General features: G+C 48.4%; 1 protein-coding gene across 4 annotated transcripts in view; it reads left to right on the top strand.

The window, feature by feature from the left end:
* Window positions 1-21,463, top strand: part of RPGRIP1 (RPGR interacting protein 1) — a 42,060-nt gene that overhangs the window by 19,977 nt on the left and 620 nt on the right. For 3 of the 4 annotated variants that reach the window (XM_081835370.1, XM_081835372.1, XM_081835369.1), the window contains 15 exons: window positions 563-636; window positions 1,978-2,108; window positions 2,599-2,738; window positions 3,586-3,759; window positions 4,771-4,888; window positions 5,886-6,338; window positions 8,499-8,668; window positions 10,465-10,798; window positions 12,016-12,197; window positions 15,466-15,594; window positions 16,831-16,966; window positions 17,949-18,043; window positions 18,851-19,043; window positions 20,857-20,941; window positions 21,035-21,165. In XM_081835370.1, coding sequence (XP_081691496.1) covers window positions 563-636; window positions 1,978-2,108; window positions 2,599-2,738; window positions 3,586-3,759; window positions 4,771-4,888; window positions 5,886-6,338; window positions 8,499-8,668; window positions 10,465-10,798; window positions 12,016-12,197; window positions 15,466-15,594; window positions 16,831-16,966; window positions 17,949-18,043; window positions 18,851-19,043; window positions 20,857-20,941; window positions 21,035-21,165 — 2,545 coding nt within the window. The remainder of the gene's footprint in view (window positions 1-562; window positions 637-1,977; window positions 2,109-2,598; window positions 2,739-3,585; window positions 3,760-4,770; window positions 4,889-5,885; window positions 6,339-8,498; window positions 8,669-10,464; window positions 10,799-12,015; window positions 12,198-15,465; window positions 15,595-16,830; window positions 16,967-17,948; window positions 18,044-18,850; window positions 19,044-20,856; window positions 20,942-21,034; window positions 21,166-21,463) is intronic. The other variant, XM_081835371.1, reaches the window with a different exon arrangement.

Raw genomic sequence — 21,463 nt, 5'->3', positions numbered from 1 at the left:
CCTGCATGTAAAACAGATGGTTTACCACTGAGTCACAGCCCTTCTGCATCCCATGGTTTTGCTCCTCTTGCCTGGCAGAATTATTCTGGTATTCAGAGACATACCTCTTCCAAAACGGAATACAGTGGTACCTCGGGTTAAGTACTTAATTCGTTCTGGAGGTCCGTTCTTAACCTGAAATTGTTCTTCACCTGAAGCACCACTTTAGCTAATGGGGCCTCCTGCTGCCGCCGCACCGCTGGAGCACAATTTCTGTTCTCATCCTGAAGCAAAGTTCTTAAACTGAGGTAATATTTCTGGGTTAGCGGAGTCTCTAACCTGAAGCGTATGTAACCCGAGGTACCACTGTATGGTATACAGTATAGCCATCATGGCTAGAAACCACTGGTAGAGTTATATCCTCTATACATTCGTTTAAACCCCTTTTGAAGCCATGCAAGCCATTGGCAGAGTCAAAAATAAAAACAGAATATTTGCCCACCTTGCTTCCCATCCAATCTCTGGGCCACCACTGGCAGCTTGGATTCCACAACAAGATCCTGTATTGTGTTCCCTTTTTCAGTTTCAGGATAGAGTCCGGGACCTGGAGAAGGAGCGAGATTTGCTGAAGGAAGATTACGACAAACTGCTGGAGAGGTGAGAGATGGGCTGGCGGGAAAGGATAAACAACTCGGGAGTTTGTTCCCTCTCAACGAAAGCCATTCATGAAGCAGTTGGGAGCCTCAGACACAGGGGCTGAATGTGGCCCTTCGATTCTCTCTGTTTGAGCCTTAGGACTTTCCAGGTCAAACCCTGTTATGTACTGAAGTTCTCCCCCTGGGCCAGCAGGGGGATACTGCGGATAGTTTTCACTCAGGTCCGCATATGCAAATAAGGAATTGAAAGTGACGTTCAGTCATTGGATAGTTACAGAAAGTTGTTACTGTTGCTTTGTAGTTGAAACGCTATTTAAGCAGGTTGGCTGAACCCTTCAGCCCAGTTGGAAGAGCTGTTTGAAGAATCGCTGTGTCGTCTGATATGTTCACCCACAACTTAACAAACCCGTTCCTCAGTGAAGCCCACTTTCCCCACTTATTGAATGTTTTTGTTTTGGCCTGTTTGTTTTAGAATGTGTCTGTGAACTCTGATATTGGTCACATTCACATAATAATAATAAGAAGAATGTGGTACCTCAGGTTACATACGCTTCAGGTTACAGACTCCGCTAACCCAGAAATAGTACCTCAGGTTAAGAACTTGCTTCAGGATGACAACAGAAATTGTGCAGCAGTGGGAGGCCCCATTAGCTAAAGTGGTGCTTCAGGTTAAGAATGGACCTTCAGAAAAAATTAAGTACGTAACCAGAGGTACCACTTTAATAATAATATTTCTGACTCATTTATAGCGTCCCCCCTCCTTGTGTGTAGATCCACCTTGGGTTGCCCCAGTCACTCTGGGTGGCTTCCGACACATATAAAAACATTAAAAAGCATTACAGATTAAAAGGCTTCCCTATACAGGGAAGCACTGACTAGGATGCCATTCAAAGCACTATGGTATCATTTTAAGCACTTATAGCTTCCCCAAAAGAATTCTGGGAACTGTAGTTTGTTAAGGGTCCTGAGAGTTCTTAGGAGACCCCTCATATTTTTTGCGGTGGTTGAACAATCAACCCCTCTTCGTAGGGAATTCTGGGAATTGTAGCTCTGCAATGGGGGGATAGGGGTTGCCTAACAACACTCAAGAACCAAAACAAACCACAGCTCCCAGAATTATTTGAGGGGAGCCATAACTGCTTTAAATGATATCATAGTGCCTTGAATGTATGGTGTGAATATGGCCAATATCTTTGGGTAAACCTGGATGAAAGACGGAGGCGTGTAGAAATAGACGGGCATTTTTGGTATGGAAAAAGGGCTCCTCACTAGAATTTACAGAAACATAGGCAAGGATTTTGTGGCCCTTTTGGATATGCATCAAATCTATGTGTCTCTTTAGCTGCCTCAGCAATACCCAGCACCCCCTAGACGTGGTTCCCCAAAAGGACAATGCCCCTTGCTTGGAAGAACAACTCAGCTCAGCAACTGCAGAGAAGCAGAGACTGCAGGAGGAGCTGGAGAAGGAAAGAGGTGAGGGGGCCAACGGGAGGCTGGCAGGGAAATGACTGAATAGGCAAAACACGTCCCCTTGCATGTCACACGGGTCACTAACAGTGAAGTTCGAAACAAGAGGTGGGGGACCGCAAGCCCAGGAAGCAGATGTGGCCCTCTGCACCTTTCTGTCTGGCCCTCGGGTCTTTGGTCAAGTTGGACTGCAGCCTATTGCAGAAAGGTCGCCTCACTTGCCCCGCCCACTTTTGCCTCTGGCCCCACCCACCACTGGCACGCGGCCCCCAGAAGGCTGCCTGTGAGGGAATGTGGCCCTTGTTCTTGCTGCTGTTGTTTCATTGGCTTTTATAAATACCTTCCCCCTGCTCAAAGCTCAGGTGTGGACTGATAATTAGAATTGAGGGTAAAAATAATTGACAAGTTACAGGAAAGGAACGGTCAGGCCTATTGAGAACAGGTAGCAGGTGGCAACCTTGCAATTCATCCCAAATCCTTGCTTTCCCCCCATAAGCTCTGAACGAGGAACTGAAGCAGGAAGTGAGCCAGCTGCTGCAGGAACGCCCACAGGAAGTCGGCTTCTTGCGGGAGAAGGCGGCCATCTTGGATAACCAGACTAGAGAGGAAGACTTTCCATCCAGTCTAGTAGTTGAGGTAGGCACTGGGTAAAAGCACACACTTAGCAACTGGACCTTAGATACCTGCATTGTACATACAAACACACACATATATGCAGGTAGGCATCGATTTCCATTCTGACCTTTGTTTGTCACACGCAGCTCTGTTTCCATCCTGCTGCTGTTCAGCTTCCTACAAAGACTATGTTATTTCTCTCGCAGTTCATTATGTTACAATTATGTAATTCCACCCTGTTCGTTTCGATGCAAAGAAAGCCCAATGCAAATATGGCAGGAAAGTAATCTGTCATGTATTGTTTGCAAACTGAGAACAACAGCAGCGGTGGATACCAGTTGTGTTTGATGGATTGGTTTCCATTCTGGATATGGGGTACATAAGCAAAACACTGGCAATTTCCATTCCCGTTTTTGTTTCTGTCAGAATTCTCCAGTATCCACACGCACAAATTACCAGTATCATAAGCATTGCAAGTCTTCGGCTGCCGTTTCCTGGTCTTAATTAAATTGCAAGGAGTTCCAATCTGAACAGGCAGCTGAGCTCTTGCAAGGCTCATCTTGCTAGTGTTAATTTCCTGTGACATTTAGTTTAGAACATTTCGGGGGGGGGGGGATAAAACACCTCTCCCTGCACAGATTGGCATTTTATGTAAAAATGACCTGATCCAAGGTAAAGCAGATACCAGCGGATTAAAATGCCGAAGCAATAGAGTGAGCAAGTCGTCAGTGATATAGATCAGCCCAGTTCCATGAAATGGATTTGCTTCTCCTCCATTTTCTGATTTGGCATGGTAGTCACGCTTGCACGTCGAGCCCCACACATTTCCTTCCATCTCTCTCCCCCGCTCCACTTTTTTTCATTGCAGCCCCTCTATGTGGAAGGTCTCGAGAGAGAGTCTGAGAAGGAAGAGATGTTTGCCCAACGGAGTCTAAAGCGAAGGCTCCACGAGACGGAGGCCGCCCACGCTGAGACCGTGCTGGAGCTAGAGAAGACCCGGGACATGCTCATCTTACAACACCGCATCAACCGGGACTACCAGGTGAAGCAAGGAGACTGAGCTGCCCACCTGGGAGATGGAACAAAGGGGGGGGTCTTTTTGGAGAACTAGGGGTGTGTGCAGTCAAGCATATTCCATATTCACTGTGTCCTCACCTGGGTCAAGCTCAGTGAAAGCTAGTTCTGTGAGTTTGCATTGAGTTGAATGGGTACAGCGCTGATTGGCTAGCGCCAGTAATGTCCTCAAGAAACTTCTCTCCACCCCACATCAGTGGAATAATTTTGCAACTTTTACATTTTTATTTAACGGGAAAGGAATTCAAAACAGCCCAAATGTGCAATTCACAAAGCATCCAATGGAAAATGAGGAGATGCAACTTTTGGGTGGTATAGAGAACTCCATTTTATTGGGCCTAACCTGTTCGAATATGGATACTTTCTGGGGACATGGCCAATTTCAGTCTTTAACAAATGTATCAATAGAATTCCTTTGCTTACATTGGTGCCTTCACACATTTTCTGCAGAAACACAAGCCTTAGTAGGACCAGGCAAGCAAAGCAGTTTTGCTACCTTATTCCCACCCGCCCAGGAATGCTCCCCTGTCTTTCAACAGCTGCATGGCAGACAGAAATTCTGGATCTGATTCTTGCATGATTTCTGTAGCTGTAAGAGAGCATTTGGGCACGATGCAGGGTATTTTGTGAATCAGGGATGCACTTTGCCAAGCAGGAGGCTGAAGGAAGGCAGACATCCCTCACTAAAGCCATTTCAAAATGCCCTCCTGTGAGTTTGCTTTCAGGGGTGGAGTTATATTGTTTTGTTACATTGCACTGTATTCTGTTGTAGCTTCTCAGTTTTGTTCATTCGGTACATGTGTTTCATTGGCTGTTTTTTAAACCACTTAAGGGACTAAGTGGTATATAAATAAATAACCTAAAGCACCTGCAAGTGGAGGAGCAGGGAAACGAGAGTCCTCCTCATCTCTCTCCCGGCTGAGTCTTGAGGCTGACTGTAGGTACCATACTCTCTTTGGTGGGCATGCCTTGGTTCCAGGCAGAGCTGGACGGGGTGCTGCTGCAGACGGCAAGAGAGAAGCAGGAGCACGAGGAGAAGGAACAGCAGATGGCCCGCCTTCTGGACCTGCGTGGGGCCCGCATCCGCCAACTTGAAGGTAGGCATGTGGACGGGCATACCTCCTCTCCATGCAGTCTCTAGCTCCCTATCCACACCATAGATTGAAAGCACTCTTTAGATCTGCATAAGGTAGAACATGTGCAGAGGAGAGCGAACAAGATGATCAAAGGTCTGGGAAGGAAGCTGGAGAAGAGAAGGCTGGGGGTTGATACGAGAGGCACCTTCGAATACCTGCTGCAGAAGAGGAAGCAAGCTTGTTTTCTGCTGCTCCGGAGTGTAGGAATCCAACCAATGGGTTCAAATTACAAGGAGATTCCAACTAAAAATTTGGAAGAGCTGTTCACCGGTGGAGCGGACTCCCTCGGGAGGTGGTGGACATTCAGTGGAGCTCGGACGGTCCTCTGTCAGGGATGCTTGAGTTGAGATTCCTGCATTGCTGTCAGGAACTGTGCCGAAGAGAGCTGCACTGAGGAGGAATGGTGGGAGCCTCCCCCTGCTCCTGCTCCAGATCCTGAATCTTCCCAGGAGCAGGAGGACAGTATAGATTTGGAACAGTGGTTTGCAGAGGGACATAGTTCAGAAGGCAGAAGCTGGGAAATACTGGATGGGGAGCAGCTAGGAGAAGAGAGACTGGAAGAGAGAGGGTTAACAGATTCACAGTCTCTGGACAGCATTCACCTCCCTTCTCCAAAGTCACGGAGAGCTCAGAAAGTGGCAGCACAGAAAGCACAGAGGGTACAAGCTCAGATTAATAGGGACAGAAGGGGGTGGGAACCTTAACTGGGAGCACCGCCATTCTAGGAGATGTGTTCATTGTTCTCTTGCTGTGATTATTAAAGTTTCTAACTGGTAAGAAGACTCCTATTACTTTGTTCTGCTTATCTACTGCCAGGGGGGAGGAAGTCAATTCCCTGAAGCTTGACAATTGCAGGGGGTTGGCCTAGATGACCCTCGGGGTCCCTTCTGATTCTATGGTTCTGTGAACAGGTCTTTGTGGCTCTGTCTTGTTTCCCCACCCTCCCACCCCACTCCAGCGCAGCTGAAGGACGTGGCCTACGGAACGAGGGCAGCCCCGTTTCCTCCTAGAGAGGGTGACCCATCCGTGGAAGCAGTCCCTGACCAGACCCCACAGCTGCGGCGCGGGGAGAACCTCTTTGAGCTGCACATCTCGGGCGCGGTGCTGTCAGCCGAGGTGCTGCGTCTGCTGGGGGACCCGGAGCCCCTCACCTTTTGCACGTACTCCTTTTATGACTTTGAGACCCACTGCACGCCGGTGGTGCGTGGCTCCCGCGCCCGCTACGGCTTCACCTCTCAGTACGTGGTGCAGGCCGAGCCACTTTTCCTGCAGTACCTGCAAGGGGCCACATCCCGCCTCGACCTCCACCTTGCCTCGGCCGTCGAACACACCACCCTGGCCTCCTGCTGGCTGCGCTTTGGCGAGGTGCTGGGCAGCGGGGAGAAGGTGCACGCCACAGCGGTGCTACGTGGTAAGGATTGCGCCACTCCTACTGTGGCAGACGTTTTGGAGTCGGAAAAGACTCAAAAAAGGGCAACCAAAATGATAAAGGGCCTAAGAGCCTGCCAGATCAGCCCTGTGGCCCATATGTATAGTCTGGCACCGTGTTCTCAGTGTGGCCACCAAGATGCCCATGGGAAACCTGCAAACAGGATTTGAGCATGAAAGCAATTGCCCCCTGTGGGAATGTTCAGGGAGGCAGGAGACAATATATTGTTTATTAATATCCTTCCTAACTTGCGCTAGCAAGTTCTATAACTTACCAAAGTTTTACATTCCCCTTTTTAAATGCACAGCAGATAACTAGTTGCAGGCTTGTTTAAGCCTCTTAATATTAGCTTTCTGGTAAGTTCCCTTATATCCCCCTTAAAAGAATAAACACGCCACAATCTTGCTTAAAGTATATAAAAGAAGCTTACAGTGGTACCTCGGGTTACATACGCTTCAGGTTACAGACTCTGCTAACCCAGAAATAGTACCTCGGGTTAAGAACTTTGCTTCAGGATGAGAACAGAAATCGTGCTCCGGTGGCACAGCAGCAGCGGAAGGCCCCTTTAACTAAAGTGGTGCTTCAGGTTAAGAACAGTTTCAAGTTAAGAACGGACCTCCGCAACGAATTAAGTACGTAACCAGAAGTACCACTGTACTCACATCATCAGTTCACAGTTGGATCCTTGAAGGCAGACTTAGTTACAAAATATATACATGTGGATCTACCCCATATGGGGGGTGTTAAGCCCAGTGACTGCAGACTGGCAGTCACTGCAGTTCACACAACAAAAGGAAGATGGAAAAGAAGGAAGTAGGGGGGAGCCTTGTGCTTTTGTTACCTGCACAGGTAAGGTCATGCTCACCTCTAGTCACATGCAAGAGGAACTATGTCCCAGGCCAGGAGGGAACACGAAGTTCCAACTGGCTGGACCAAACATCCCCTTGCATGTCCACTCTAGGAAAACAAGGAATGTTGTATTTGACTGCTACCTATGTATCACATCCCATGGTTTCCAGCAACTGGTACAGTGGTACCTCAGTTTTCAAAGGTAATCCATTCTGGAAGACCATTCAATTTCCGAAACATTTGGAAACCAAGGTACAAAGTGTGGCCTGCAAATTCAATAGAGAAAATTGGGAAAAAAAACTTAGCGGAAGCCGTTCGACTTCTGAGGCACATTCAAAAATGGAAGCATTTACTTCCGGGTTTTCTGTGTTCGAAAACCAAAACGATCAACTTCCGAGACTTTCAGACTGTGGCAGCAAAGCCCTCTCCTCCATGAATTGCTCTAATAATTTGAATAAAGGGATGGAGTGATTCCCCTCTAAGAAAAAGTTGCAGCATTTTGGGGGGGGGGTTTAGTTCAGAGACAAAGCAAGCAAGAGGTGGCATGATAGAATTTTATAAAATTGTGCATGGCATGGGTTAAGTGGATAGAGAAAAGTACCACCACAACCCCCGGCCATAACGCTAGCACTTCTGCAATGAAGCTGAATATTGGAAGATTCAGGACACATAAATTAGCGTACTTTTTCTCGCAGCACAAAGTTAAACGATGGAACAGAATGCAATGATGGCCACCAATTCATAGAGGATGAGGCTATCAGCAAGCAGCTATGGCTCTATTGTCAGACTTTGACAGCACACATCCCTCTCTTGTTTTCCAAAGCAGGTTATGTTCTTACAGAACAGGGATGGAGAACCTCCTTCCCTACATCACTTAATCATCATGCTTGAGCAGCTGGTAGTCGTGGCCGAGTGGTTAAGGCGATGGACTAGAAATCCATTGGGGTCTCCCCGCGCAGGTTCGAATCCTGCCGACTACGTAATCGTGCTTTTGCTTTTGCTTCCGAACGAGGGAGAGTGGCTCTTGGGCTTGAATCCTGCTTCATGGTTTCCCCACATGTTCGGGGCAGCCACTGTGAGATCAGGAGGCTGGGCTAGATGGGCTTGATCCAGGAGGCTGCTCTTAAGTTCTTGGGATGTGGGGAGTCTGTTAGGGCTGGGGGCCACAGACCCCTGCTCCCTCCCTACCCAACTCTGGCAGGCTTCTGGAGGAGGGACTGACGCCTCTCTTTTGTTATTCCCCCAATCCTTACCGCAATCTCCTGCCCACACCCTGGCACCACATAACTCCAGGTTCCAACGGCGAAGATTTCGGCATCCTGGAATATTGGGCGAGGCTTCGCTTCCCAATGGAGCAGATCCTAAGGCTCCACCGCCAGCGAACCAAAGCCTTGGGCTACCTGTCTGCGGGGGTCCAGCACGCCATGGTGGCCCATCAGGGCTGGAGGCAGGGAGAGGAGAAGGTGAGGACAGCAGAGCGGTGGGAGCTGGTGTGTACATTGCCAAAAAGCTCCAGTGTTCTAGTCCTCATGAGGATGGGCGAAACAGCAATTATGTAAATATTAATCTGAGAGGAGAGGTGATAACCATCTTTAAATATCAGGTTTATTTTCTTCTACCCATCACTGAACAGCACCTTAAGCTTTGGAAAGGGGACTAAGGAAGCCATTTTAATGAACTTGTTACCAGTTCTTTGCAAGAATCCCAGACCAAACCGAAGATCAAGGGTCTGGAAACCAAGCTTCATGAGGAATGGTTGAGGGAACTGGGCATGTTTAGCCTGGAAAATAGGAGATTGAGAGGGGATATGGTAGCCATCTTCAAGTATCTCACAGAGAGGATGGAGTGAGCTTGCTTTCTCCTGCCCTGGAGGGTAGGACTCAAACCAATGGCTTCAAGTTACAAGAAAGGAGATTCCGACTAAACATCAGGAAGAACTTTCTGACAGTAAGAGCTGTTTGACAGTGGAACAAACTCCCTGGGGAGGTTGTGGACTCTCCTTCCTTGGAGGTTTTTAAGCAGAGGCTGGATGGCCGTCTGTCAGTGGCGTAGCGTGGGGGGTGCAGGGGGGGCCGGCCGCAACATCTGGGGGGGCGCGCTCACCGCCTCCGGAGTCGCCGAAGAGCCTCGGGCGCAGGCTGTAGCAGAGCCCCATGTCTCGCGGAACCAATGAGCCGTGCGCGCGTCTGGGCTGAAGGCGTCCGGCAGGCAGCGGCTCTCAGCGCTCGCCGCGGTCCCCGCGCATCAGGGCCGCGGAGGGCGCGCCAGGCAGCCCCTCCTCACAGCCCCGCCGCCGCTGCTGCTGCTGCTGGGCCATGTTGCATTTTCCTCGCCTCTCTGCGCTCCTCCTCCTCCGGGCAAGCGGCGTTGTTTGGGCGGCAGCGCCAGCGGCAACTTGCCTCAGATCACCTGACACGGACCCGCCGCCGCCACCATGGCTACCTTACCGTAAATATCCCAGCCCAGGCAGCAGCAAGAAGAAGCTGGCAGCGGCGGCAGGTTAGGGGTTAGGGGCGCAAATTACTTGCCTTGCCCCGGGTTAGGGGTGCAAATTACTTGCCCCAGGTGCTGACAACCCACGCTACGCCGCTGCCGTCTGTTACAGATGCTTTAGTTGAGATTCCTGCATTGCAGGAAGTTGGACTGGATGACCCACCTCTACAATTCTGTGATTGTAATATCTGTTCCTCCATCCTCACCAAAGGCTCAAGGTGGGTAGGGACACTGAAGAAATGAACCACAATAAGTAGATCCAAACGCATTGTGGGAGTCATCTGAAGAGCCCCAGACTCCCTACGTTGCTTTTTCACTCTTCCATCACCACCCTGAAACCTGAAGGAGCATTGCCACCCCCATCATTCTGCCCGGACACTGAGGTCCAGCACCGAGGGCCTTCTGGCGGTTCCTTCCATGCGAGAAGTAAGGTTGCAGGGAACCAGGCAGAGGGCCTTCTTGGTGGTGGCGCCCGCCCTGTGGAACGCCCTCCCACCAGATGTCAAGGAAATGAACAGCTATCTGACTTTTAGAAAACTCCTGAAGGCAGTCCTGTATTGGGAAATTGTTAATGTCTGGTGTTTTAAATATTCTGTTGGGAACTGCCCAGAATGGCTGGGGACAACCCAGCCAGATGGGTGGGATATGTATGTATGCATGCATGCATGTATAAATAAATAAATTATTAAATTATTATTTATTTATTTATTTATTTATTTATTTATTTATTTATTTATTACCCTGTCCTCTTTTCCCCCTGTAGCAGGCCCTGGGAGCAGGCTGGAACGAGGTTTGTGTGCAGATCGAAAGCTGCTCCAGCTTGCGCAGTCGCTGCTTGGGCTCTCAGCCCAGCCCCTACGCCATGTACCGCTTCTTCACCTTCCCGGACCACGACACCATCACCATCCCTTCGAGCAACAACCCCCACTTTGGGGACGCCCAGAACTTTGCTCTGCGCATCACTCCTGAGCTGCACCATTACTTGCTCCGGGACAGCCTGCAGGTTTACGTGTTTGACGACGAAGACGAGGAAGCAGGCAGCTACCTGGGAAAGGCCCAGATCCCGCTGGTGCCCCTGGCACAAGGGCGTAGCGTCGCAGGTGAGATGGGCATATCTCGGGGGGGGGGAGGGATTTCTCTCCGGCTGCAGGCGCTCAATACATTTAAGGCATGTTTCAAGCATGTGACTTCCTCCCAAAGAAGCCTGAAAACTGTAGTTTTCCCCTCACAGAGCTGCAATCCCTAACACCCTTAGCAAACTGCAGTTCACATGATTCTTTGGGTGCTTTAAATGAACTTTCTGCTTATGATGTGGATTCTGCCACAGTTTCTCATTTCACATAAATATTATCTCTCTCTCTATATATATAAATAAATAAATAAATAAATAAATAAAAGTGTGGCAGTTTTTATGTATACTTTTCAAGTTTATACATTTCATTAGCTTTACAATCAACTTAACATTTCAAAATTTGACTTCCCCCTCTTTTTGCAGTTCCTTAATTTTTTAAAAAAAATATCTTCTGCATATCCAAATTCATTTAACTTGCTCATTTAATTATCTACTGTAACTATATACTCTTTTGAAACTGCATTTTATTACAATAATCCTGCTAATGTTTTTATCTGTTTACATTTTTGCAAGGAATTCCCCCCCCCCCCGATATAATGCATTTCTGTATGTCATTTTCACTACGATGAGCATCTTTCTACACATTTTTTTTTGGCTGCTGTAGTGGTTTTAGAGTGTTGAATTATGACGTGGAAGAGACAATTGGAAATTGCAGAGTTTGGAGAAAATGAAGGACAAGGTGCGAGACTGGTTACATTATGCTCAGATTAAAGAAGTTTTTAAAAATGACAAAAAGTTAGGGTTCCAGGTGGAGAAATCGAAGTTAGAAACAGAATTGTTAGAACCAAAGACCAAGGTACTATCTAGAATGTATAACTTGCTGTTAAAATGGAATACACAAGACGAAATGGTTAAATCGGCTATGATAAAATGGGCACAGGACATTGGGCATAACATTATGTTTGAGGACTGGGAAAGGTTGTGGACCACTGGGCTCACAGGGTTGTTGGGAGGATAAAACAAGGAGGAAGGGAAATCATGTATGCCACCCTCAGCTTCTTAGAGGAAAGGTGGGAGGGGATTTTCAGTAGGTAAATAAATAAATCAGCTGCCTTATTGTGGAAACTGCACATTTTAAAGTCATCAGTGTCAAACCTGGGTTGCATCATCATTCAGTGTGACAAAATCATTTCAGCTGAGACCCAAACACAAACCACCTGTGTCGACTCTTCCTCCCTCCTGCAGGAGATTTTGTTCTTATGGATCCAGCAGGGAAACCCAATGGCTCCATCTGTCTATGTCTGGAGTGGAAGCTCCTTTACATGCCCCCGGAGGACTTCCGCCATCAGGCGTCCGCCGACTGGGAGCAACAGCGGCGGTCTTTAGAGCTGCAGATCGAGGAAGAGAAAGCGGAGCTGCGAAGCCGGGTATGTAAAGTCAGCGTCAAGGGGCGGACTTGGCAGCCACGCTTTGCAGCCTCCTTGGCTGTCGCAGAGCAAGCGGGCCAGAAACCACACAGTCCGAAGATGGAGTTACCTCTCGATTAGCAAAAACCCGGTCTCCACCATCTTGGCTGAGTGTCAGACCTAGTGAGATCAGCTGAGGACATTAAAGGTCCCCACCTCCCCACAGCTGTCTATGTCTCCTCCACTCTAGGGCTTTTCCTGTCTAAAGTCCGTTTTGGAGGCCTAATCCAGCCCCCCGGCTGATTTAACATATTTTGTTGCATTGTGCAAAATATGAGCAAGCCAGGGCTGAATTGATACTACCCTTGCTGGTACCTTTCCCGGGAAAATCAGAGGCTCACTATGTCAGGTTCCTATTGGAAGACTGGACAAATGCTAGAACATTAGCAGTGGCAAAGTTTTTATCGGTGGTTGCAAGAACAAATGATCCCTATATTCTGAACAAAATGCTTGTTTAACCTGGAGGTAGGCTGTATGAATTGTGTATTGCTTTGTAAATGACCCTGTGGCAGTTTATTTATTGGGGTCAAATCTCAACAACTTTGGCTGGCCCTCAAGCATGTTCACTTCATCAAATCTGGCCCTCTTTGAAAAAAGTTTGGGCACCCCTGTCCTAAGCAATCGGAGACTGTGTCTATATGCAGCCAGTCCCTCCTCTGCTCTCTTCATGCCTCTCCTGGTCCTAGGAAATTGGGGAAGGGGAGCTTGTTGCAAAAGGAGGGGGAGACACCCATGCGTCTTCACCAGCCAGGCTCATCTCTGCCTCTTGGCCTCCCTCCTCCCCTGCTTCAGCTTTTGCCTCTGATTTTGAACTCCCACTCTCCCCAGGACTCACTAAGCCCTGTTATCTCTTCAGCTTCTGCCACTTCTTCCCAGCTTTTTCCCTTTGACTACTCTTGGTCGTCCTACTACCAATCCCCTGGGTCTGAGCCGTCTTCCCTTGGGGGTTCATCAGCTGGTTCCTCCCAGCGTTCCTCTGCATCCGACTACGGCAGCTAATGATAGGTGGACCCAACTACAGTGGTACCTCGGGTTACATACGCTTCAGGTTACAGACTCCGCTAACCCAGAAATATTACCTCAGGTTAAGAACTTTGCTTCAGGATGAGAACAGAAATCGCATGGCGGCAGCGCAACAGCAGCGGGAGGCCCTATTAGCTAAAGTGGTGCTTCAGGTTAAGAACAGTTTCAGGTTAAGAACGGACCTCTGGAACGAATTAAGTACTTAACCCGAGGTACCACTGTACTTCTAATTTTGTCCTCACCTGCTTCCCTGCTGAGTTCCACAAGGGCAACGCTGAGACTAAGGAAGAACAGGCTTTATAGCGAGGGCCATAAATAGCTGGTTATAAGGCAGGCAGAGGGATCTGGCTGAGGGCAGACTAAGGTTGATGGGCCAGCACCCTAATGAATAAGATTCTGCTGCTTAAGGATCTTTGTAGCGGTCTCACCCTGGTTGGCCCATAAGTGTTCATCTGCAGGCATAGGCAAACTCCGGCCCTCCAGATGTTTGGGACTACAATTCCCATCATCCCTGACCACTGCGCCTGTTAGCTAGGGATGATGGGAATTGTAGTCCCAAACATCTGGAGGGCCTGAGTTTGCCTATGCCTGATACAGCAAGGAAGAGGCTGTGTCAAGGCTTGAGGCTGCACCAGCCAAGTGGAAATACCCTTACAATCTCAGTTCCTTTTAACAAAACAAACTTATGAAAAGGCTTCCCGCCGTCCTCTCTACTTCTGCCATTCAGGCTTTGCATGTCATTTATCGTGTCAGGATGGCCGAGCGGTCATTCAAGCGCTGCATTCAAGCCACAGTCTCCTCTGGAGGCGTGGGTTCGAATCCCACTCCTGGCAAATAGTTGTTTGTTTTCAAATTTTCCACACATGCAAGAAGAAAGGAAAAACATCAAAAATAAAAGATGAGCTTATCTAACATTGTATATTCTTAGACTGGCATAATTATTACAGTGTACATAATAAAATTGTTGTGAAATCTAAGATAACTATATAAATACAAATATGTAAATATGATAACGTTACCAAGCATAAATGAAAAAAGATAGGGAGAGAGAGAAAAGATGAAAGGAAAAAAGAGAAAGAGAAAAGAAAGGAAAAAAGAAAACGGCAAAACCAAAAAAAACTATTTAAAAAATAAGAGGGCTAGAAATCTACCGGGGTCTCGTCTCCCTGCACAGGCCTGCAGCTCAGTGGCAGAGCCCTCGGTATTTGGAAAAGACTCCCAAAGCATATGTCTTCACTGCCAAGCCAAAAAATAAAGTGGAACATAAAACAGTGGCATGAAAAGTTACAGGGTTTCCCTGCAGGAACCTACAGGGCATGCACTGATTGGAAACGAAGCAGTACGTCCACCTTGAACCGTTTGCAGGTGGGAACAGTACTTTTGAGTGGAAACCTGATACCATCATGCGCAGAAATAATCGCGAATGCACAATGAAAAGGATGCCTGGAGAGGACCACGGACTGGCAGTGACTCTCCAGAGCTTCAAACAAAACCTTTTCATAGCCCTAATTGCTGGGGATTACAGCTGGCGACACCCATCTCCTGCCAACAGTGTTTTGGTTTTTAAAAAATTAAATAAAACCCTGCAAGACGAGTGCTGGGAAAACTCTGTACTCATTGGCACTATACATTTAAAGCCCTCTTTTGCCACTTTCAATGCTCCTGGCTGCCCTCAAAGGATTCTGGGAGCTGTAGTTTAAGGGTGCCGATAGATGTTAGGACACCCCCACCACCAGTCCCCTCACAGAGCTGCAATACCAGTAGTCGTTTAACAGTCAAACCTGCTCCCTTTCCTGCAACCTCAAAATCTACCACCTGAGTGGATCCATTGCACTTCCTTCCCAAATGGTAGGGCCTGCCCTGGCAGTGGAGAGAGAACGCCAAGCTGACCACTGGCTTCTCTCTCTTTTTTTAACAAACAAAAAAAAAAAAAAAAAAACACCAGACAATAATTACAGATCTCTTGTGTGTCGTTGTTGCAGTAGATGAGTGGAAAGGAGCAGTAAGCGTTAAAATCAGACAAACATTTTAAGTAAAACAACTTTCTGATACGGCCCCTCCACAAAACCCAGGATGGGCACTTGGAGATCATGAACTCTTCAAGATAACTATTTATGAAAGTTAAGAATGGAAACCAGAGGGTGCCAGATGACTTAGTTATAGGCTTGTCCCTCACTTACTTGTGGCTTCTCTTATGCCCGTTCAGGTCTCCCGAGAAAGTGGTAGGGAGTGTCTGCCTTCCAGTCTCCAAAGGAAAAAGCCACGTCTCTGTACGTCCGAGGCGGAGAAACGCATTCGGAAACATGCCAGGCCAGAAAATGGAGCCATCCAGCAGGTGAGAGATGAAGACTTTGACCCCGAGTACACTATACATTTAAAGCACTCTTATACCACTTCAAACAGCCATGGCTTTCTCCCAAAGGATTCTGGAAGCTGTTGTTTGCTAAAGGTACTGAAAATTATTGTTGTTGTTTAGTCGTTTAGTCATGTCCAACTCTTCGTGACCCCATGGACCAGAGCATGCCAGGCACTCCTGTCTTCCACTGCCTCCCGCAGTTTGGTCAGACTCATGCTGGTAGCTTCGAGAACACTGTCCAACCATCTCGTCCTCTGTCATCCCCTTCTCCTTGTGCCCTCCATCTTTCCCAACATCAGGGTCTTTTCCAGGGAGTCTTCTCTTCTCATGAGGTGGCCAAAGTGTTGGAGCCTCAGCTTCAGGATCTGTCCTTCCAGTGAGCACTCAGGGCTGGTTTCCTTAAGAATGGATCGGTTTGATCTTCTTGCAGTCCATGGGACTCTCAAGAGTCTCCTCCAGCATCATAATTCAAAAGCATCAATTATTCGGCGATCAGCCTTCTTTATGGTCCAGCTCTCACTTCCATACATCACTACTGGGAAAACCATAGCTTTAACTATACGGACCTTTGTCGGCAATGTGATGTCTCTGCTTTTTAAGATGCTGTCTAGGTTTGTCATCACTTTTCTCCCAAGAGGCAGGTGTCGTTTAATTTTGTGACTGCTGTCACCATCTGCAGTGATCATGGAGCCCAAGAAAGTAAAATCTTTCACTGCCTCCATTTCTTCCCCTTCTATTTGCCAGGAGGTGATGGGACCAGCGGCCATGATCTTAAGCCTGCCTTGTAGAATTTTAAGTATAACCTTGCTAGCGTGTGAAATGAGCGCAATTGTGCAGTAGTTGGAGCATTCTTTGGCACTGCCCTTCCCCGCTTCCTCTTGGGGCGCTACAATGCCCAGAGTGGTTTTAAAAATCAATCCCCCTTCCCTTTGCTGATGGTCACGTGTATAGCTTTGTTGTTTTTATAGTTTTTTGGTGTGCATGGTGCTTAAAGTGCAAGAGAACAAGTCCCTTGGCCTTGCAATCCATAAGATCTCATACACACTTCCACATTTAGAAGAAGCTAAATTATGGAGAATGTTCAGACCCTCCATATGAAAGCAGATTTGTATACTTGCTTATTTAACACCAGTGTTTCTGTTAGAAGTCAGAGAAGAAGCCCGGTTGCTGTGCTGTTCTCAGACCCTGACCTCGGTGGGGCTTGTGTCTGTGCAGGTGGCCCTGGAAGGAGTACGAGAGGAAGAGGAGCACCAGGCGGCAGCAGCGGAAGAAGAGATGACAACCGCAAGTCGCCAGGAATCGGAAGGGAAATCAAGCCCACCGGCTGAAGCAGCCATGCTGAGTGACAATGGTACTTTCACGGAAAGCTTACAATCAGTAGCTCTCCACTTGCTGCTGGACTCCACCTCCCATCAGCCCCAGCCGGCATGGCCAATGGTCAGGGATGATGGGAGATGGAGTCTAGTAACAGCTGGAAGATGCAACATTGGCTCTTTCTGTTATGGGTGGTGTCAGGCTACTGTTGCCCCTGGAGCAATGAAACAAAATACGAGGTGCGACCAGAAAGTTCGGTGAATGGTCACAGAAATCAGACAGCGAGAAATATTCGAACATACAATCAGCACTGGTAACCCACAAAAAGCTCACAGTTGTGTACGGAGATGAAGCTGCAACTTGACAGACAATGTATGACTGGTTTAAGTGTTTCCGCGAAGGGTAGCAAACCATCAATGATGGCCCTCAATCTGGCAGACCATCGAGAATGGCAGCAAATGTTGGCAGAGTTTGTGAGTTATTGATGTGGGATCGCCGTTTGTCTGTCTGAATGATGGTGGAAGAATTGCATATTCCCTGTGAAATTGTTACTGAGGGTACTGAGTTGTCCCACCCTCCATATTGTCCCAATCTGGCCCCACTGGATTTCTTTCTTTTTCCAAAACTGAAATCTGCACTGAAAGGGCACAGATTTTCCAACATTTCACACGTCCAAGCTGCTGTGACGAGGGAACTGAAAGCAGTACGAAAAGAGGATTTCTCCAGAAGTTTCCAACAGTTCTCTGAATATTGTCAACAGTGCCTTGTATCAGAGGGGGCCTACTTTGAAGGCATGTATGTTCGAATATTTCTCGCTGTCTGATTTCTGTGACCATTCAACTGAAGTTTCCAGTCACACCTTGTAAATATTAGAACCAAGTCTAAGATCAGTTGTGGCATAAGCTTTCCTGGACTAGGTCTCGTTTTGCCACATTGCAGGGCAGTGAGATTGTAACAGGAGTGGGGAATAAATAAGGAGGCTGTCTCTTACGTAGCTGTCTCTTGAATCTTGCCTCTAGCCTCAGAGAGACCCGATACTTCCAGTGAAGCCCAGACCACAGAGAGCGATGAAGTGGTGGTGCAATCTTCCGGGCTCCAGGAGTCTCTGGGACCGGTGGGTACTGGATTTTCTAAGCTAGTAGGGCGCGTGTTGAAAACATTGACCAAATACAATTTTGTGGTGGGTTTATTCAATGCTGTATGTAGTACGTGGCGCTGTGGGTTAAACCACAGACCCTAGGATTTGCCGATCAGAAGGTCAGTGGTTCGAATCCCCGCAATGGGGTGAGCTCCCGTTGCTCGATCCCTGCTCCTGCCAACCTAGCAGTTCGAAAACATGTCGAAGTGCAAGTAGATAAATAGGTACTGCTCCAGCGGGAAGGTAAACGGCGTTTCCGTGCTCTGCTCTGGTTCGCTAGAAGCGGCTTAGTCATGCTGGCCACATGACCCAGAAGCTGTACGCTGGCTCCCTCAGCCAAGAAAGCGAGATGAGCGCCGCAACCCCAGAGTTGGCCACGACTGGACCTAATGGTCAGGGGTCCCTTTACCTATTCAATGCTGTATGTAGTACATGGGTCATGATGTGCCAAGGGGGTCGTCCCTGGGCCCCACAAGGTCTCATGCCAACTGCTGGAATGAGGCATGACAGAAGTCTTATTTCGCCAATAGATAATACATTTTTTACACCTTAATTACAGTGCGGGAACGATTGCATTTTGACATCGGGTGATAGGTAGGTGGAGTCACACATCTGATAAACATGGCCATGTGGGTGTAAAGATATGGATCTGACCCACCCGCCTTCCTGATCCAGTTCCCCATCTCTCTCTTCTCAGTGAGCATCATTCTACTCAACTGATTTGCCTCTTTGGTAAGCAAAGGTTTTATTTCATTCCTATTCCTCTCCCAACTTAACCGGCAGCCTTCAGACAGGATCCGCGTGGAGGTCATCTCCCTGAGCCTGTACCCAGACAGCCCACCCATTGCTGATGAGAACATCCAGCAGCTGTATGTGGAGTATCACTTCCCTGGCCTGCTGCTGGAGGAAACCGAGACCCCCTTCTCTTTGCGGAAGCCCCAAGGAAACCAGGAAATCTACTTCCACTTCAGCAAAGGTGAGGAGGCGTGTGTCTGGTTCCCTTGATGCAGAAGGAAACCGTGGTCTAGGAAAAGAAAAACCCCATAAACTTGTAAGAGTTGGTATGGTCTACAAGGCTCCCTGCTATATTGCCAAACTTGCATGCCTCTAGGCCAGGGTGAGGAGTTTCAAGCCTGGGGGCCAAATGTAACCCCCCTCCAAGCCACACCCCTTGCTGCCTCTGACTTCGCAATTCTCCTTGAGTATTTTTGCCTGGCTGGAATATGCCCTTGAACTCCCAGGCTTCTTATCTGCCGGGCTGGAGTTGAGAGAGAAGTGTGCAACTCCTGTAGCAAATGTAAATAAATAAATAAATCACACCTCTTGCTCCGCCCACTTTTGTATGTAGCCCCGCCCAGGAGCGAATGTTGCCCTCGGGCAGAGAAAGGGTCTATACCAGTGTTTCCCAAACCTGGGCCTCCAGCTGTTTTTGGACTACAACTCCCATCATCCCTAGCCAGCAGGACCAGTGGTCAGGGAAGATGGGGATTGTAGTCCAAACACAGCTGTAGACCCAAGTTTGGGAAACACTCATCTAGTAGCGTGGAACATTTTACAAAAGACCATTGAGGGCCACACTCCATCCAAGATGAACTCTTGGGGGCCACATTATTATTCTTAAATTTGTATTCCACCCTATACCCATAGATCTTAGGGGTTTCACAACGCACAGCAGCCCCCATTTCTTCTCCCACCCCCACCACATGAAATTCAGCTGCCCAATCCTTCTCTAGGTCCTACCACCTGTTTATATCAGAACCTAGTTTACTGCTTTCGGATACAATGCTCAATAGCACCATCTAGTGTGCATCTGAAGGGCTCCATGCTAATTTATGCACTACCCTTACTCCCAAGAGTGGGGTGCACAGTTCCCTTCCACCACCAAAACCTACCCAATTTTATCCCCACCGTAAAAACGACCCCGTGAGGTGTGTTAGACTGCAAAAGAGACCTGCAGAAGGCTACTTTTCTGTGGCCGTTTTAGAACTCGCCTCCCAGCCCACCCCAGATGCAGCCATTATCCCATGCCAGGTCTCACCAACAAAACCACTCTAAGCTGCCTCCCCAAATTCAAAGGCCAGCATCTCCTATCTTCATTTCCATTCTTGCAGATGGCTACACCATTGCACAACTTACGGGGATGGGGCAAGAGTCAGCTAGAATGTGTTATAAGCCACTGGCCGCCCTCCTAAATTTCTCCCCCTGGACCAGTTTGAGGAACCCATGTTCCACAAGGCCTGTTTTCCAGGCATAAGGCAGGATTGAGACCACGGGATGAAGAATTTTAAACCACAGAGCCTAGGACTTGCCAATCAGAAGGTCGGCGGTTCGAATCCCCACAACGGGGTGAGGTCCCATTGCTCGGTCCCTGCTCCTGCCAACCTAGCCGTTTGAAAGCACATCAAAGTGCAAGTAGATAAATAGGTACCGCTCTGGCGGGAAGGTAAATGGCGTTTGCGTGCGCTGCTCTGGTTCTCCAGAAGCGGCTTAGTCATGCTGGCCACATGACCCGGAAGCTGTCCGCCTGCTCCCTCGGCCAATAAAGCGAGATGAGCACCACAACCCCAGAGTCGGCCACGACTGGACCTTATGGTCAGTGGTCCTTTATAGCAAAGGACTAATTCCACTGTGGACCTCTTGTTCTGGTTGAAGGAGTATTTTAGTATCGACAGCATGGTTTTTGTCGAACGCGTCTGCTTTTATCTGTCTCCCTGCACTCAACATGCCAAGTGCTGTATCAGAGAGCAGCAGCGGCTCCAGTAAATGTCTTCTTGAATCTTCTACTGCAGTGATCAAAGTGGACCCAGACCCAGAGAGCCTTCAGAGGCAGCTGCTCTTTTCTATGCTGGAGGCAGAGGAGCCCCAGCATAATTGGTGAGTGTCGTGTTTCCCTTCCCCTTCCCCCAGGCGAAAAAAGAATGAATGATCCCAGTGCCTGTATTCATGGAGCCCTCTTCCTTGACATAGGCTGCAATTTGCAGTGGTGAGCGAACCACTGCCAGGGACCGGAGGAGAATGCGAAGACGTCGGCTTTGCCTACTTGGACTTGCGGGAGATTCTTCTGACAGGTAGCGATTTGCTGGAGCGAGAACTTGACGGTAAGAAGCTGGCGACTCGTGACAAAACTGAAGCGTTGTCAGAAGTAGCCTTCAGAGCCCTTCCAAGTGATGTCGGACTACAACTCCCATCAGCACTAGCCACGGATGCTGGGAGTTGCATCCCGACATCTGGAGGGCACCAGGTTTGGGGAAGGCTGGTCTACAACTATGCCAGCTTGCTATGCCACTTGTTCTGGACCCGCCATTTCAAACCAGCCCTAATAGCTGTAATGACAATCTCCTTTGGTTGCTGCATTTTATCGACAGTGGATTGTGCAATATTTAAAAACCAGCATTT

Source organism: Podarcis erhardii (genome assembly GCF_964252035.2).
Source record: "Podarcis erhardii genome assembly, chromosome: 13".
Taxonomy (NCBI): Eukaryota; Metazoa; Chordata; class Lepidosauria; order Squamata; family Lacertidae; genus Podarcis; species Podarcis erhardii.
Note: the sequence above shows the minus strand (reverse complement) of the source record. Positions and strands in the feature narration are given on the sequence as shown.